This window comes from Urtica dioica, chromosome 10 (assembly GCF_054948205.1).
Source record: "Urtica dioica subsp. dioica isolate 48M chromosome 10, U.dioica_male_clone48M_v1_H2, whole genome shotgun sequence".
Taxonomy (NCBI): domain Eukaryota; kingdom Viridiplantae; phylum Streptophyta; class Magnoliopsida; order Rosales; family Urticaceae; genus Urtica; species Urtica dioica.
The window spans coordinates 1,894,025-1,912,977 of record NC_142765.1 but is presented as its reverse complement, the minus strand read 5'-3'; the positions used below and the strand labels follow the sequence as shown (position 1 = coordinate 1,912,977).

General features: G+C 37.5%; 4 protein-coding genes across 5 annotated transcripts; 2 read left to right on the top strand and 2 right to left on the bottom strand.

Annotated features, from left to right (window-relative positions):
- The first annotated feature begins 368 nt into the window (after positions 1 to 368).
- On the top strand, positions 369 to 4,409 carry LOC149382951 (histone deacetylase 5-like). Of its 2 annotated transcripts, XM_089628624.1 has the most exons (14): positions 369 to 576; positions 661 to 841; positions 916 to 1,117; positions 1,229 to 1,375; positions 1,457 to 1,569; positions 1,629 to 1,840; positions 1,925 to 1,989; positions 2,074 to 2,253; positions 2,355 to 2,441; positions 2,571 to 2,813; positions 3,360 to 3,553; positions 3,662 to 3,794; positions 3,886 to 3,950; positions 4,030 to 4,409. In XM_089628624.1, the coding sequence occupies exons 2-14, from the start codon at positions 690 to 692 to the stop codon at positions 4,196 to 4,198; spliced, it is 1,962 nt and encodes a 653-aa protein (XP_089484750.1). In that variant the 5' UTR covers positions 369 to 576; positions 661 to 689; the 3' UTR covers positions 4,199 to 4,409. The 2 variants fall into 2 exon arrangements, with proteins under 2 accessions (XP_089484750.1, XP_089484748.1); XM_089628622.1 differs by having other exon boundaries at positions 369 to 841.
- Positions 4,410 to 4,417: 8 nt separating this feature from the next.
- Positions 4,418 to 6,829, bottom strand: EMB3131 (Pentatricopeptide repeat (PPR-like) superfamily protein). The gene has a single exon (XM_089628621.1). The coding sequence runs from the start codon at positions 6,588 to 6,590 to the stop codon at positions 4,422 to 4,424; it is 2,169 nt and encodes a 722-aa protein (XP_089484747.1). The 5' UTR covers positions 6,591 to 6,829; the 3' UTR covers positions 4,418 to 4,421.
- A 92-nt stretch (positions 6,830 to 6,921) lies between these two features.
- On the bottom strand, positions 6,922 to 8,917 carry LOC149382949 (uncharacterized). Its single transcript, XM_089628139.1, has 2 exons — positions 8,704 to 8,917; positions 6,922 to 8,239 (listed from the first exon to the last, which is right to left on the bottom strand). Exons 1-2 carry the CDS (start codon positions 8,780 to 8,782, stop codon positions 7,137 to 7,139), a joined length of 1,182 nt encoding a protein of 393 aa, XP_089484265.1. The 5' UTR covers positions 8,783 to 8,917; the 3' UTR covers positions 6,922 to 7,136.
- A 4,846-nt stretch (positions 8,918 to 13,763) lies between these two features.
- On the top strand, positions 13,764 to 17,915 carry IQD11 (IQ-domain 11). Its single transcript, XM_089629410.1, has 5 exons — positions 13,764 to 14,208; positions 14,310 to 14,678; positions 15,102 to 15,332; positions 15,915 to 16,046; positions 17,276 to 17,915. Exons 1-5 carry the CDS (start codon positions 14,131 to 14,133, stop codon positions 17,783 to 17,785), a joined length of 1,320 nt encoding a protein of 439 aa, XP_089485536.1. The 5' UTR covers positions 13,764 to 14,130; the 3' UTR covers positions 17,786 to 17,915.
- The last annotated feature ends 1,038 nt before the right edge of the window (positions 17,916 to 18,953 follow it).

Below are 18,953 nucleotides of genomic sequence, written 5' to 3'. Positions count from 1 at the left end.
ATGGTAATTGAAAATTATAATTATCTTCTAAGAACGTCTATTTTTTATTATTATTATTATTATTATTTTTTTTAAGAACCACGACCTTCACTTTTGTAGAATTATCAATAGAACAAATTAGCTACAAAAAAGATATCTAATTATAATTAGGACTTAAGACGCTACATAACTAGACTAACATAAATCTATTATATCCGTTTATCGACTCTGCATAAATTTATAATTTTTATATCTAATACATTTTCTTTTTAATATATTAAATATTTTTTTTAGGATTCAAATTTCGGTATTAAAGGCAAATTCCGTATAAAAAAACCTATTGGTTATCAAGATTCAAGATTGGGCACAAAGAAGATGTTTAAAAAAAAATAAAAAGTTGACTTGAGAAATCGTGGAGTCAAAAGCTGTTAATTTGCCAATGAACTCTAACAGACATAAGCTTTTGACCAATCCAAAGAGGCAAAGAGCAAGAAACATACGCAAAGTTGAAAAGAAAAAAGAAAAGCATGTCATTGTCAAGAACAAAGTAACCCATTTGAAATCGCCATTTTCTCAAAATCAAGAACCCAATCTCTCGTGAGCTTCCGAGACTCTCAAATTCCACACTCGACTAATAAAGGAGAAAGATATCCCAGTTTTTTTCTTTACTTTACTGACGAGGTACGAGTCAAGACCAAGTCGGAGCAGCCATGGCTGAGCCTAGGAAAGTGGGTTTGATCTACGACGAAAAGATGTGTAGCCATCGAACCCCTGATCTGGAGGAATATCACCCAGAAAACCCCAACCGAATTCGCGCCATTTGGAACGCTCTTCAAGCTTCTCCCAAAAACATTATTCAGAGGTAACAAAAAGCCACTCTTTTTTTTTTTTTTTTTTCAAGACTTTGAATTTTTAAAATAATTTTTTTTTTCCCAGGTGTGTTGTTTATGAAGCCAAAGAGGCCGAGGATAAGCATATTTTCTTAACTCATTCCGAGAACCATGTGAAGCTGATTAAGAATATCAGCTCTAAACAGTTTGACCCCAAAAGAAAAAGACTTGCCTCCAAATTCAACTCAATCTATTTCAATGAAGGCTCTTCTCAGTCCGCTTATCTCGCCGCCGGCTCGGTTCTACACGTAAGCATTTCCCTTTTTTTTTCCTATCAAACATTGCAGATCATACACTCACTAAAACAAAAACAAAATAAGGTAAAATAATGAAAAAATAAAAATAAATTAATCTCGCAGGTTACCGAAAAAGTGGCCAACGGAGAGCTAAACTCCGCAATGGCTATCGTTAGGCCGCCAGGTCATCACGCCGAGTGGGACGAGCCGATGGGATTTTGCCTCTTCAACAACGTCGCTGTGGCGACAAAGTACATTCTCGACGAAAGAGTGAGTTTCAATTTAAAAAGATGGCCTTTTTTTTTTTGCTCACATAGTATTTAACCCGTTTCGGTCTATCATTTTTTACAGCCCGAATTGGGAGTCAAAAAGATTCTGATCGTTGATTGGGACGTTCATCACGGCAATGGCACGCAAAAGACGTTCTGGGATGACCCTCGTGTCTTGTTCTTCTCCGTTCACAGGTACGCAATTTTTTCGCAAAAACTACACCATCACGTGGGTATAACCGTAATTTTGCTAGGCACGAGTTCGGAAGCTTCTATCCGGCGAACGATGATGGGTACTATACGAAGACCGGCGAAGGACCCGGGGCGGGATATAATATTAATGTTCCGTGGGAAAACGGTCGATGCGGTGATGCCGATTATCTCGCAGCCTGGGACCATGTTTTGCTTCCCGTTACCGAGAAATTCGACCCGGATATGATCATAGTCTCTGCCGGGTTCGATGCGGGTTAGTAAAAAAAATTCCGGTTTGTGCATTGACATGTTTTTTTTTCTTTTTTTTTTTAATAATGTTTTTGTTGGAATTGAATAGCTGTTGGGGATCCCTTAGGAGGTTGCCGTGTCACTCCGAATGGATACTCGGCTATGCTGAAGAAGGTCATCCTCTTTTAGTTCTAATTACGAAGTTTTTGGGATAGTTTAAAAGTGCAGTTCTTTTTCTTTCTGTTTGTCGAAATATAGTTAATGAAGTTTGCGAACGGGAAAGTTGTATTGGCATTAGAAGGAGGGTACAACCTCGAGTCCATAGCGAATTCGACGCTCGCTTGCGTCGAAGTTTTGCTTGGAGAAGAAGATAAGACCGTTGTCGATAAGTCTTTGAAGTCGTACCCTTTTGAGTCCACATGGCGTGTAATAAAAGCGGTAAAGATAGCTCATTTTGCCTTTGTTTTTGTTTTTTGTTTTCGGTAGATGAATTGCTCTTCTGTTTCATTACAATGCATTGTGGGATTTCGGATTCCCAGGTACGCGAAGAATTGAGTCCTTTTTGGCCAACACTCGCAGAGGAATTACCGGCAGAGTTAACCAATCCAATTACGCCCATTGTTCCGGTAAAAAAAAAAAAATTAAAAAAAAAACGTTGTCTTTTCTGCTTGTCGAAAGCTAGAGATTTTTTTTTTATCTAATCTGGGATGAGAACAGTCTATACATGCCTAACATCGCTTGTGTTTGAACTGAAGTTTGCTCCGTCCTCGAGCTCTGATTCCGACACAGACGACAGAGCTCAAAACGGCGCATCGATTAACTTTGAGGAGGCTCTTCAGGAGATCATAAAGCCTCTTTCCATGTTGAAAGTCGACGAAGGTATCGGAAGCAGCTCGGGAACATGGAGATCCGAGCTCTCGAAAACCGACGTCTGGTATGCCTCTTTTGGGTCAAATATGTGGCTGCCGAGATTTCTGTGCTACATTCATGGTGGACAGGTAAAAAAAAAAAGAGTAAAATTTAAAAATGTTACCGGTATAAGATGAAATAAATTATCTAGCCAATGGTATCATGATATCACATCTCGGTGAAATATGCTGTAGGATCTTAGGGGATTCGGGTAACTATAACAATCAGAAGAAGTTTGTTAGGACCTTGGAATTCGAGGATATAACAGTAATAAGAGTTTAATTAGGGAGATTAAATATATAATAGTACAAGTTGTATTAGACTAGAAAAAACGGGGGATGAAGCAGGAAAAAGGAGGGAAACGATATGAAGGATTAGCTTGATGAAGAAATTCTGACGTAGGAAAGCAAAGTAAAATATCAACTATTTAATTTCGCTCCGTTTATATGAGTTAATACAAAAAAAAAAGAAGATATTAGTGAGTATTAAAGTTGTATTAGTCCTACAAATACGAGAGATTATAAGAGCAATGACATTAAACATTCGGATGTTGGGATATAATCCGAAATCATCTTTCGTTTATTTACATATATGTTTACCAAAAGTCTTTCGAGGACATTAAAAAAAAATCTCAGGTGGAAGGTATGAAAAAGCCGTGCCGAGGCGCGGAAGATAAAACAGATCCGAAGGAGATTGCTTGGAAGAGTTTCCCACACCGACTGTTCTTCGGCCGGGAAAGATCGGGGACATGGGGCGATGGAGGGGTCGCTTTCGTCGACCCCGTCGTCGACACCCGAGAAAAGACTCACATGTGCCTTTACAAAATCACGTACGATTGCGAACAAATTTGTTTTTCGGTAGATATTCAATTTGTTTCCGTTGTAAAAAAATTTACATGGAATTTCGATGGCTGATATTTTTCTTTTCTCGCGCGCAGACTCGAGCAGTTCAACGATGTGTTGCTTCAAGAAAACGCTCTGAGTGCTTCCATAAGCTCTCCTTTGTTCGATCTGACCGATCTAAGCTCGATCACGAGCGGAAAGTCCAATTCCAAGGAGGTCAACATAGAGGTATCTCGTGTTTGCTTCGGAAATATATATTCTTTTTTATCAAATAAATACGAGCCGTTATCTAAAGACAGAATATTCGACATTCGTGCAGAGGTGTTGGTACCCGAACGTTGTTTACTTGGGAAAGCAGTGCGATGTCCCGATACTCACAATGACGTACGTATATTTTGAACGTTTCTATAAACCGGAATTAACCTTTTTTTTAAAAAAATTAATTAATTTGTTTCCCTATCAGGTGCTCATCAAATGACGCGAAGGGCTTCAAATCGGGAGAGTTGCCATTAAGACCTCCGTCGGAGAAGTATGTCGACACTTTGGTGAGAGGCTTGGTTGAAGGAAAACAGCTCTCGGAAACCGAAGCCATGGCTTACATACAACAAGCTTTTACCAGACCATTATTCTGAGTTGCAAAACTCTTTCCGATTCATCAGTGATTTTGTATATACACACATTACTTTTTATGGCTGTTTATTGCCAGCCTGGTAAAAACATCGATTATTGGTTATCATGGTGAACCTAGAACCTCAATTATTGAGATTGTTTGTATTTCTCTATATTGACCAAAAATTTGTTGGCAGAAACTCTAGAAAAGAATGAAACTTTGTGTTATTATAATTTTTTTTTCTTTTACTTAGTAAAGCTGTTTGCCTTGAACTTAGCCGCAGAACCGAAATATGCGATCCCGGCCTGGGTGAGATCGTTGGTCTTCCTCTTTGCCTGGTCTAGCATCATTTCGACGTACACGATCTCCCTCGACTCGCTCAGAATCTTTCGGGCCCTAAGCTCGGAAAAGACCTTTCTGCCCTCGTCCACCGTCCCGTGGTCAACCATACCCAATATCACCGCCGAGCACACCACGTCGTCCGGCCGAAACCCTTCCTCCATCATCTCCTCCAAGACCCCGATCACCTCGTCGGACTTTGACTTTGACTTTGACCATGACCGGCACGCTCCGATGATCGCCAGCGCGTACTTGAACTCCGCGGGCCCGCTTGGAACGCTGCCGAGGCAGTCCCGGACGAGCTGTATCGCGTCCTGGATCGCCCCGGTCCCGCACAGCCCTCTCGCTAGGGTTAGGTACGCCGGGATCGATGGGGCTCGGTTCATCTCGACCGTCCGATTGTAGCAATCGCAAGCCTCGCTCACTCGGTCGTCCTCGACGAGGCACTCGATCGCCACGCTGTAAGTCGTCGAGTCCGGTCCGGGTCCCGAACCGACGCTCCTCTTCAAGTCCTCGAAGAGCGACAGAGCCTTCTTAACCTCCCCGATCCGGTGCAGAGCCCCCATGAGAACGTTGTAGTGTTCCACGGCTATGGATTTAAACCCCGACGATCTCAAGTCGTCGAAGACTCTCAAGCCGATCTCGACCCGCTCTTTATCCTTATCCTCGGCCGCCACCAAGGAGGAGAAGAATCTCGAGAGCCCTTGAGCCACCGAGCCTCGGTCTCCTCCGAGCCTCTCCATCTCCGAGAGAAGCTTCCGGAAATCGCCCATCTTTCGAGCCTCGGCGTGGTGGACCAAAATCGGGTTCACCGTCCCGAAACCGGGCCCGAGACCCTCCCGGGCCGCGGCTCGGAACAGCGTGAGAGCCTTCTCGACCCGACCCGCGTCGCACAAGCCCCGAATCAACGACTCGTAGATCCCCAAATCGGGCCTATACCCGGATCTCAACAAATCCTCGAAAAGATCGATACTCGAACCGACCCTCCCAACTCTCGCAAACGCCTCGACCAACTCGGCGTAAATCCCACGATCGATCAAAATCCCTCGTCTCTTCATGTCCTCGAAGAACCTCAACGCTTCGTCGACCCGTCTCCGCCCACAAAGCCCCGAAATCACGGTCCGATATGCGACCACGTCCGGGTCAACCCCGTCCCTACCCATCTCGTCCCATACCCTCAAAGCCCCGTCCACGAATCCCCGGCCAACCATGGCTTTGACCATCGCCGTGTAGGCAAAAACATCGGGCCGGCAAGAGCTCTCTCTCATCCTCTCCAAGACCTCGAAAACCTCGTCGACCCGCCCGGCTCTGCACAGCCCTTTGATCACCACCGTGAACGTCACGTTCTCCTCGACCAGCCCTGCGGCTCGAAAGTCACCGTAGACCGACATAGCCAAGTCGACGTGCTCGGTCCTGACCAGAGCCTCGATGACACGGTTGAAGAGGAAGACTCTGGGAGTGACACCGAACTTGATCATCTTCTGGTAGATATAGTAAACCCTGAGGCCTCGGTTCGCGTCCGAGTGCATTCGGATGAGGATCTCGAACTGCTTCTCGCTCGGCGGCTTTCCCTGAGCCTCCATGAGCTCCGGGACCTGATCGGCCCAGCGGTGGCGGTTCGATCGGTTGAGGCAGTACGCGAGGGCGTTGAAGCAAGCGTAGTCGTGTCTGAACCCTTTTTGCTTCCCGGCCCAGCGGAAGAACCGGGTCGCCAAGTTCGGGTCGGTCTGAAGCTTCAAGACCTCGGCGACCAGGCTGGGAGTCACTCGCCGGAGCTTCTCCAGCTCCGCCGTGACCTGCGGGCCCCACCGGTGGTCGTTCTTCCGGAAGGCCTCGGCGATGAATCGGGCCACCGGGGAGAGGAAGGATTGAGGTCTGGTGTAGGGTTTGGGCTCCGCCGGCGAGGGTTTTGAGAGGTCGGCGGAGAGGGATTGGATTAGGTGTGGGTCCCACTGGGCGAGATCGGATTGGGGGGTTTTGTTGTTAGGGTTTGGGGTTTGGGGGAAGAGACCGCCGGGTTTGGGGTTGTGGGAGGGTTTCCGGTGGCCGTTGAAGATGTACGGCCTCGCCGCCATTGTTGGAGGAGCTTAAAGTTTGTATCTTTCTCGCTGTATTTTGAAGGAGTGAGTAAAGTACTTACAAGCGGGACGAGAAATGAACTCAAGAAACTGGTTTGTGAAAAATCTCTGTTGGGTTGATAAACGATGTCGTTTAAAAGGTCATTGCTTGACTTTCAAGACAGAGATTTGTCGTTTATTTTTTAGCCGAATTTTAGACTGGCATTAAAATGTGTACGAAAGGCAAAGTTGTGTAAATTGAAAGTAATGAAAATAGAAACAAAATTTGCCAGCAAAAAAGAACAATCCAAACCCAGAAAATATTAATAATAGTGTGTTTCTGATTTTAGTCATATAACGAAATACTAGTACATCATCGTAACATGACAGAAAACGGAAACTTCTTTTCCTGTTAATAAAAAAAAATGGTCCATAATTTCTCCCCAAACAAAACACAATTAAATTACTAATTAAAGATTTATGTACAAATACAAGTTTATGCATTCGTATCACCCAAAATAATTTTTTTCACTTCCTTGTCTTTGTCTTTGGATACACCTAAATTCACTGAAATGAGACTCGCCTTTTGTTGTTCCCTCTGTAATTATTAGTAGTCCAACGATCACTCCCTCCATTATTCTCGTCTGTCCGAAACCTCGAATCTTGATAATACCCGAAATCCCTTTGACCACCGTAACCTTCCCTACTTCTCGAGAAACTGCTATTCCCGCGCCACGCTGCTCTGCCGCGGCCGAAATCTCTGCTCTCGCTTCGGTAACTCGTCCATTGTCCGTATCCTTTATCGTTCGAAGAGCTTCGAGCCCATCGATTGTCTCCGTTCATGGAATCCACATTCCACTCCCCGCGATTCCAACCCCAATCCTTGTCGCAATCGCCGCCCCAACCATTCACTCGGTTGATTTGCTCCAAAAGACTATCTTTCGTCCGGACCGAATCTCGATTGCCTCGTTCCCAAGGATTTTCGTCCGCGTCCCGATTCTCTCTGCTCTCCTCCGAAACCCCAATGACCCGCGAGTCGATTCCTTCCCGGGGATTTTCATTCGAGTCCCCATTATCACCACCAGAACCGTCCCACGTGTTATCTTTCCTAAAGACGGAATCTTTATTCCTTCGTTCCCAAGGATTTTCATCCACTTCCTTTGCGGGGTCGGCTTTGACTTCCCGTTGACCCGAAACCCCATCGACCCGCGATTCATTAACCTCATTGACTTTCCGTGAACTTGCTTCGACATTCGTTTTCCATTCGCTCCGGTCATTACTCTCCGGAACCCACCTTCTCATCCTCTTGAACTTCTTCAAAAGCTTGTTGCTCACTTCGGCCTCGTCGTCGACGGGGGCGAAGTACTCTCGGTCCAGCTCCTTCATGAGCTCGGGATCGACTTTCGGGTCCCAATCTATGTCGTCGATGTAGATATCCGGGTCGGGCGCCGGAGATAAATCCTCGCAGCCGAGGCCGTTCATCTCGGCCCAAAACCGTTTCTTGGCGCTCCGGAACGTCTCTTCCACGGCCGAGTCGTCCCAGTTCAACACGTTGGTGTGGCCCGAAGTGAAGTACTTTGCGCTCATCACTTTTCGCCACGGAACCGATCCAACGGCGTAGCAGAATCTCTTCTCCCATTGAGGCACATTGTCATCTGGTAAACACTCTGTAAAGGAGATAGAAATTAAGGGGTTTTCTTAACAAATAAGCCCATGTAAATAAGGCCCTATGATATCATCATCACATGAAACAACAGGAATTCAAGGTTTACTCTAAAAGCTTTTATAATTTGTTTCCATGGAGCAGAATTTCCTATTCTATATTATGCTAGAAATTCCATGGAGTATCAGCACAGCATTATGCAATTAACCGAATAACAACAATCTTCTTATCATCCATCAATTCATATGTTTGCCAAATAAATCTCAAACTATCAAATCGTGTTAGAGAAAGAGAAAGAGATTTGCCCACACAAAACATTAAAATCATATTCCAAGACAAAACAAATCCCCAAGAACCCATATAGGGTTATTGCAATTGAAAACCCAAATCGTAAAAAAGAAAAATTAAAAGAAAAAAATTATATACGTATATTAAGAAGCAACAGAAAGGATGTGAAATGATAGTTACCAGATGGGATTTCGTAATCGTAATGAGAGTTGTTTTGATTGTATAGTCTACGAGGTGGTCGGTGTCTCCAATTTCCCATTTTTGTCAAATCTTTCGCAAATGCAGAGAAAACGACAGAGCCCAAAAAGGTTAAAGACGAAGAAGAAGAAGAAGAAGAAGAAGAAGCGACTGTTTGGGCGTTTGTTTCCTGTACTTCTCTGTGGTGATTTATGGTAAAAGTGAATCCAGAGAGGAAATAAATATTTATTATTCACTAAATTTCGGATAGATATGGGCTTTGCAAGCTGTGAACTTCAATAGACATATCCAAGCCCAAGAAACACATAAAGTCCAATAGACATATTAACCCCCCCTATGTCATCTAGAAAGAAAAAAAAAATATTAAAAACTTTTTTCTTACATGTTTAGATTTTTTTTAATATGGATAATTAATCACTAATCAAGATATTAAAACCACTAATTTTGGAAGGAAAAAAACTCCTAATTAGGAGTATTAGTCCCACCTCTAACCAAATTAGTAGTTAGCGGATTCCAATATGATCAAGCTTCCAACGATCACGAGAGATAAACACGCTAGAGAACCATAATGGATAGAATTGGTGAACAACAATATGAACTACAAAGATCATCATATTTGCTGACCCGATAATATATAGACTCGATCTTACGACAAAATGATACACAAGCTACGCATGAATAAAAGGTCCCACAAATAATTAAAGCAATATCATTAGTAATTAGCGGATTCCAATGATTAGAAGATAATAAAATCACGACCAATATGATCAGGCTTCCAACGAGAGATAAACACGCTAGAGAACCATAGATAGAATTGGTGAACAACAATATGAATTACAAAGATCATCATATTTGCTGACCCGATAATATATAGACTCGATCTTACGACAAAACGATATATAAGCTACGCATGAATCAAAAGTCCCGCAAATAATTAAAGAAATGTCGGTGTTTAACAGAACACTTAACGCAAACTCGGGGCCGGCGGGCTTGAAACCATTTGCTTACATAGAGTAACTATATGTTCTCACTAATTTATATATATATATATATATATATATATATATATATATATTGTTATAGCCATCATGATCATTATATAATCTAATTTAGTTACAATTTTACCAAATATAGCTGTCTGATGGACTTCATTTAACATACAACTTTACTTAAGAAGGAAGAAAGAGGAAGAAGTCAAAAAGGCTCATCATCAATATTATGGCTCTTGAAAAAAAAAACGACAAGAGGTTTAATATCAACACTTTCTTTAGACATTGTAAACAAAAACAAAAAATCTAATCAACAGCTTATTAATTGAATAGAAAAATGCAATTTTGACTGGTACTTTTGCACTGTAAAATTCTGTTGACTTGTTAAGGTCAGTATCATGTTTTCAGCTACTTAATAGTTTTGGCAGTTTACTCAAAGGCTCACGTTAGCATATTCCCTTAATTATATCTATTTTCTTAAGAAGTTTACATTTAAATTTTGAAGTTAATGTTCCCTCAGCTCCACACGTTCAAATATTTTTCTCTTTTCTAAATATTTACAGCTCGTTCAACTGTATGCACAAGATTTGTTTATAATGTAATAACATTGGTAAAAAGAACTGGAAATGGAATTTGTAACGACTAGCTTATTAAAACTTAAGAATATTTGTCAGATGTTTCAGATTTTTTTTATTTATAGTCATTCTATTTATGTGACACATTGTTTATACCATTTTTACCCTTATTAATTAGTTAATATAATTTATTTTCATAATTAATAAAATCTAATTTATTATTAAAAATTCCTAATTATTAGGATCTCAGATATCTCTCTATTTTCACGTTTACTCTCTCTCTCTCTCTCTCTTCACATTTTTTAGCCATGGGCAAATGTCAAAAACATTAAAAGCGCAACTAATAATCGTTAATAACTGTTAATAGGTTTTTGTTTTAATTAATAGTCGGTAATAACTGTTAATAATTTTATACCAAAAATCTATTACCAGTTATTACCGACTATTAACTGTGATGCTGTTGTTTTTTTTTTACCTCTGTAATGGCTAAAAATGTAATGGGGAGAGAGAGAGAGAGAGAGAGAGAGAGAGAGAGAGAGAGAGAGAGAGAGTATTTAGGTATAGATAAATTATTTTTATTTAATTTATTTTTTACAAAGAATGAGGAGAAAAAAATAAGGGTAATTTTGTCTTATTGCATTAAAGATTGACTAATTATCAAATATTACTAAAATGTTGGCTATTACACAATTTTAAGTTTTAAAAAGACTAGTAAGCTAAAGCGTCCAATTTAAAATAGGGTCAAGCTGCTATATAACCAAATAGAACTTAAGCTTTTGCAAAATAGTCATAGTTTGCCAACTATAAGTAAACTAGCCAAAGTAAGATTAATCTAAGTTGGATTAAATTTAATATCAACGAACTATAAAGACAGAATGTAAGTTTTATGAAGGCTGGTTTAAAATTAATCGAGGCAGGATTAAAAGTCGCAGTACTCTCAATTGGCTATTTTGCTATACCTAATGAAACTATGGCTATTTTGCAAAAGTCATAGTTTAAATTGGCTACTTCATAACATTTTTTCTTTAAAATACTGTAACTTTAATTAGTAATTTTTAAGCAATAATTTAATTAAAATTTAACATTTTCTGTTTATAAATATATTTTATGCAAAACTTATGGATGAAATAACTTTTTTTTTCTTTTTTGAGAAAGTATGAAATAACTAAAAATACGACTTAATCAATAGTTTTTTTTTTAAGACCGCTCTCTTTTTCTCATGATTATTGTTTAGTTTATTACACGATATTATTAGCTAAAGTTGCATCTAATGTATGTAGTATGTAGAGACATAAGCTTAAAGGTTAAACAGGATAAACTTACATCTGCATCACAATGAATGAATAAATATATAATTTTCCGGATAGAAGTATATGTGGGATTATAACTAACTAAATTCCACTCTTTTTTCTTCTTATAATTGAGCAGAGAGTTAGATGGTGGTTGGATATTAGAGTGACACAATAAGTATGCTTGAAAATTGCTTTCCAACTTTTTCAAAAAAAAAATGTTTTCTAAAAACTCTCTGATAAAATAAAGTCAATATATTCATAAATGAGCCTTTTGCTAAACATGGAAACTACACAACCGCGTAAATGCTATCGCCTACATGTTGTGAATATATTACCTAAAACTCGTACCAGCATTTTTTTTTAGAAAACAATAATTTATCTTTCTTTTCTTTTTCGTTTTTTTTTGTCTGCCTAGAGCATCATATTTCACTAGTGAAAATTAATTAGGTTTTTTTGTTTGAAATAAAATATTCTTATATTACATGGCTTCTTATTTTTATTCAGACTACATCTCTTTCTATATGTGCATATTTTAGTATGCTTGTTGCCTTCCTTTTCTTAACGAATTATTTCTTAAACTTGCCGAAAACAATAAAAGAAAAAGATAATATTCACAAAAATACAACAAAAATTAAGGTTATATAGTACATATTGTATATAATCGGTATTTTTACCTATATATTTAACTCCGCGAGATATTTTATAACTGATTTCTTCTCAAACTCCCCATGGTGTGAATCATCAATTTTAAAAAAGTTTAGCAATAATTTTTCTAGCTTCTTCTCTTTTCTCATCATTCACCAAATAGATAACTGCTCTTTTGAATATTGTAACGTGAAGAGGTAAGTGAGAGTATATCAATTATACCGTAAATACATAAATCTCATTATCGAAGTAGCTTCCTAGTATTTATACTCGGCGTGCTCTAAAAGAAAGTGATAGTTAACCGAAAGAGAGCAACATATAGCCATTACGTACCTTGCATATATAACGGTACTACCACTTTCATATTATAACCAAAATAGATATAGATACATATCTTGTGACTTCCTCACATGTTGTGAGTACGACAAGAGAGAGAGAGAGAGAGAGAGATAATTTTTCTTGGCAGAAATTAAAATTTAAAATACCATTGGTCGATGTTTTTTTGTTTTGTTTTTTTTTTACTATTTATAAACGTGTGCGGACATGATTTATCGAGGGTTCCAAAACATGGAAATGGTGAATTTGATGATAACTCCATCATATAATTTACTGAAAATTTACCTTTTAGCGACCGAGTAGAGAAACACCAAGCAGAATTTCACGGACATTTTAAGCCTCGATGGCAACATAATAGATATATCTCTATCTTATTATTATTTCTTTTTAAAAAATATGTAATAATAATAATAATGTGAGTATTCTTTTGAACTTATGGGACCCTTTCACAGCTGTATGCACTCTTACACCACAAGGCTGCTTTGTTTTGTTCCTTATATTCTCTCATCTCTTTGCACATTGCCATTTCCCCACAAAAACCTCAATAATACTCTCTCTCTCTCTCAATATCTCTCTAGAGAATTAGGAACAGCCTACTAACATGTGTGTTTCTGTAGATTTGGGACACTTCATGACTTTCAAGGATAAACAAAGTAAGCAACTATTGACTTTTATAAGGGCAAAATGTGTACCAAGCAAGTATAGCATGAGTATAATGTTAAAAATAAAAAATCTCATCTTGACCGTCTATTATACATATATCAACAAAGGAGAATAATGAAATGCTCAATTTGCAGGAAAAATAAGGAGTGGAGGGCAATCTTGTAAATTCACACCCAACATACATTTGATTATTTGAATATGTTTGTTGCAATATGGGAAAAGAAGAGGAGAGTGGCGAGAAAAAACCATATGAAAGAGGACCCATTTGCCTCAAAAGAGTTTTACCATTATTCATCAAATGTTTCCCTCCATGACCATGACTAGTACAAACAAATTATTTTATTTTATTTTATTTTATTTTTTATTTTTTTTTTGGCTCCCCATACTCATATAGCTTGATTATTAAAGGCCCACAAAATGAGCATAAAAAAAATAAAAAAATAAAAAATAAAAACTCATCATCATAAAAGAGCAGAAATACTTGAATGATTGAAGTGACAACTAAAATTATATATACCATGTTAGATTAGCATCATTAACTAGCCTACTAGGGAATGTTAAAACCTGATTTTGTGGTCTCTCATTGATCAACATTGTTTATTTGTTTTCCCAATACTAATAAGAATATATGTTGTTATAGTAGTGTGTGTTTCTTAGGTCAAGCCTCTCTCTTCTCACTTTTCATTAGCTAGCTCGGCTTTTTGGCTATCATTCATGAAAACATTAGAGGAAAATGACTAGTGATTAATTACTTAATTAATTAAAACAATACACATCTTGTTTAAAATTCAGTGTTAGGGAATGGAATGTTTGTTCTTCAACTTCTACTTCACATGTATGTTTTATTTGTAGATCGTTCAGAGATCTTATCAGCATAAACCAATCAAGAACCACCGAAGAGATCTTCAAATGGCTAAGAAGAAGAGTTGGTTCACATTAGTGAAAAGATTCTTCACTTCAGATTCATCACAGTCACACCAAGAAAAGGTATTATATATATGTAAATTTGTTTATATATATATATATATATATATATACATATAATATACTCTAACCTCGATTATCATATTTTTGTTTGTCTAAATCAGAAGGAGAAGAGAAAGAAATGGGTTTTTGCAAGACTGAGAATGAAAAGAATACCTTCACTCACTGCACCACCACCACAGCCACAAGATATAGAAAAAGAAAAAGAAAAAGAAAACAAAGAAGAAACAGAGAGAGCAAAAAATGTGTGTGAAAGCGAAACAGAGGAGAAACAGAGCCACCGAGCGATCTCCGTCGCCATCGCCTCCGCAGCCGCCGCCGAAGCTGCCGTCGCCGCCGCGCACGCCGCCGCCGAAGTGGTACTGCTCACGTGCAAGCCTCGATCTGCTGACGTGGCGGCGGAGACCGGAAAAGGGGGCGATATCCTCGATTCCTCTGCGGTGAAGATTCAAACTGCTTTTCGGGGTTACCTTGTGAGTCTTTTCTCTTTTCTGTTATCTCTGCCAAAGAACAGAGCACATATTATCACTTTCACTCTACTACATCCTTTTTTTGTTCTTTGATTTCAAACTGATTGATCCATATCATGTTATTTTTCTTATCATATTATTTCGTATAATATCCGTCGATATCTCCATCGATTTATGAGTAGTATGTTCGTAACGGTATTTCAAATAACTATAAAAAAATATTATGTATCTCGGTAAAATCAGATCATCGAAATAATTTCTTAGTGTAAATTCTATATTAAAATGTAAGGTATTTATATGTCCACTTACTACATTTTTCTAAATTTATGACATTTTCGGATAAAAATCAATCGCAATTTCTTAGTAAAATTGGATCATATACTATTTAGAGATTGGTGAAAAATGTTGGAAAAAATTGAATGGTAGGCGAGGAAAGCGTTGAGGGCATTGAAGGGAATAGTGACGCTTCAGGCGATAATCCGGGGAAGAGCGGTGAGACGACAAGCCGTGACGACGCTCAAGAGGCTTCAGTCAATTGTCAACATTTCAATGCCGAGACGACAATCACAGCTCTGCGCTAACTCATTTCAATGCCACGTCGTCGACCACAATGCCGATGAGGACGAATTGAACTCTTTCAGGGAGAAATTGCTCAGAGTGAGTATTATATTTTATATTATAAATTAAGAAAAAATTAATTATTTAAGAATGTAGTAGGTTTTAATTTTTTTTTAATAGAGTAGTCAATTTTTTTAGTTTCTTTAACAAAATATCCAAAATTTGATAGTGTACATAAAAATATTAACACTTGTTTATAAGATCTCTACCTTATATGTATTATTGACACTTAGTATTCAAGAATTTTTTTTTTTTTTTACTATTTTATTAATTTAGACAAACTTTGTTATTTGAGACATATTTTAATTTTCAATCGACTATGTAGTTAGAACAGCTGAATTGAAGGTATTATTCTAAAAGTATTACTATATTGAATGTTTTTTTTTTCTTCGCATTATCTATTAGCAAAGCTTTTTTCCAATTTTATGACAATGATGTTGATGTATGTCATGAAACTTCATTTAATGGCTAACATGTCATGAAAAAACTGTAAGAAAGTAGTCCAATGCTAATAAGAGAGAATATCCACTTGTGTTGTGTGCAAGAAATTGTAAGTGTGAGTTATTCCTCTCTAATATTAACTTGGTTTTAATATGCGTTATTTATGATTTTTTTTTTTAGATGGAGTCATACAGTGAGAGGAGATGGGACGACAGTCTGATGTCAAAGGAAGAAGCTCACGCGTCGTTGATGAGCAAGAAAGAGGCTTCCATTAAACGACAAAGAATCAGACAATACTGGCACCAACACCGGGTAATTACATTTCAACCACATTTAAATAAAAATATAATCTGTCTTTAGCGTGTCATAAAATAAATCACCTAATTTTAAAATACAAAACTGAATACCACTACAAAATAAAACCCCAATTTTTTAACAATATAATATACTTTTAATCAACCACATTTGATTAAAATTATATCATGTAGGTGTAAGTGATTGTCTCACTAGGAGCTTGTTGGTAGGCATATTTGATAAAAATATAAAATTATATATAAAAAAAATAATAAAAAAAATAATAAAAAAAATAAAAAAGTTAAGGGGTGTATAAGAATTATTTGAAACCAACTTATCAGTAAAATAGTTAAAGTTTCAAATTTTCAGCAAAATAACCAAAATTACGTTGTCAAATATTTTTTGTCAATTATTATAAGCAATTTATTACTTTAAAAAATGTTAATCCTAAGATTGATTTTGTTTTTGAAACTGTATTACTGCACATTTTGGTCATATTTAAAATCTTGAGTAAATTTTGACTATTTTGCAAATCCTTAACTTTAAATCGGTTATTTAGTCAAATCACCCGGAAAAAAAAATCACACAATTTTAGGTTAAAAATAAAAAGAAAGGTAAAATACAATTTTAAAAGTTCAACGGGGCATATGACCCCTCTCGTCTCCACGCGCCTCCGCCTTTGCTTGTTGGTACCAAGTTCATTAATGCATTTTATTTTTAATCAGTAAAAAGACAAGCAAAACATTTATTTACATTATTAAAAATTGTGAGTATAGACTAAACTAAGTACACACCAATAATTGGACTTGCGTCCACAATATTCTTCTTCTTATGTACCAAACAACGTCTCTTTTTTTCATGGCTCCTTTCATGCCTCCAAATAAAAAATTCTAACAATCAAACGTTAATTATGACATGGTTCATTAAGCATTAATCAGAAGGAAAAAAAAAAAAACAGAAAATTAGAAAAATAGTCAACTTAAATATTTGACATTGCTGAATAGTAAACGTTTGGTAAATCTTAAGTAAATAACCGTAAATAATGACGTGTTATAATATATAGAGGTGTCTATTTATCTAAAATTTACGTACTGTAAATACATGAAAATGACTATTTAACTAAGATTTACAAATAGTTGCATATACAATATCAAACATTTAAATTGGTTATTTTTCTAATGCACCTAAAAAAAAACAGATGATTAAGAAATTGTATTAACTGGCTCATTATTTGGTGGCTGTGACAGAAATCTGCAGAGTCGGAAAGGAATGAAATCAGCGGGCGTTGGAGATACTGGCTCGAACAGTGGGTCGACACTCAGCTCACAAAGAGCAAAGACGATCTCCAAGACTTGCACTCCAAGCAACACCTCAAAGAAGACTTGCACTCCAAGCAACAGCTCAACACCAGGTCTCACTTGATGAACCACAGAAGGCAGTGCTCGGTCGGAGACGAGACCTCGTTCCCCGGGTCTCCGGCGACGGCCACCAATTTCCCGACCTACATGGCGGCCACGGAATCCGCGAGAGCCAGAGCGAGGTCGGCGAGTTCTCCGAAGCTCAGGGCCGAGAGCCTCGACGGGTTTTCTCCGAGCAAGAACAGGCTGTCTCTCGTGCCCGATCAGAGGTCTCCGAGCCTGAAGGGGATTAGAGGGCCTGTGAAATTCTCCGGGAGGAAAGTCAATGACTTGAGTTTTGACTCCGAATGCTCTTTGTCGCATTGGAATCAACAACAACATAACACTTTCCGACCATGATGTGTCTATATCTATCTAATCTACGTACGTTTGCAAATGATCATGCATGCATGGATATATGATTGTAGCGGTTTGCACTTTGCACCAGGGAAATTATTATTTTTTATTTTAAAAAATTAACTTTACCTTATCATTGCATGTGAAATAATCTTTTATTTACTAGAAATAATATTAAAAAAAAGGTTATATAGTCTATATCTAATGCATAGTGACGAGTACGTAAATGTGTTAATAGGGTTTCATTTTTTGTTTGAAGACTCGCTTGTAACTATTAACACGGTTTGAATGCCAATAATAAATAATGAAAATAACTATAGTTAGTGTTGGATTAATTTTCAAGTATAAAAGAAGCTCTTAAAATCCTTAATTTTTTTTTTTTTTTTTTAAGGAAAAGAAGCTCCAATGCCCAGAAAAGACAAGCCCATTGCAATTTAAAATGGTGTCCCAATGTTGAGCCATCCATTTTGCTAATAATACGAGAATTTCTCTACGTGCTCAGTGTTCATTTTAAGAATATAGATTACAAAAAATTTCTTAAAATAATGATTTCTAAATTAAAACGGTAAACATCTTTATATTCTAAAGAAAACTTTAATAAACCAAAATTAAGTTGAATACGGTAAGAAAAATTATGGTCATCAACCGATATTTTCTGAGATTAAATATTTTATTCGGTATTTGGGGAATTAAATTTGAAACTTTGGTATAATATGTAATTTCTTCCATATATAGGTCTAAATAACTAGAAAACAAAAATAGAAGGAAAGAAAAAAAAAGACGAATAATGTCAGAGAGAGAGTGAAAAAAATAATAGCTAATGGTAGGATGGGATTAGAAGATAAAACTTTATCTCTCCTTAAGAAATGAAAAGAGGCATTAAAAAAATAAAGTGTTGGTAATAAGGAGTCAATCAACACTGAAATTTCAGATGTTATGAACATATTTCCACTACTACTTTCTTAGTTTGCATCAAATATTTCCACCGGTGCAAATTTATTTCGACCTAAAAAAATGAAGTGAAATTGGAGTTTAATTCTTTCACTTAAAAGATTTTCAAGTTGAAGGTCAACACCAATGAATAAGTGGGTACGTGTAACATAACTTACTTTCAAAAGGTGGACAAGTTGTACGAGACCATCGTCGTGAAAGACCACTTACAAGGTTAAGG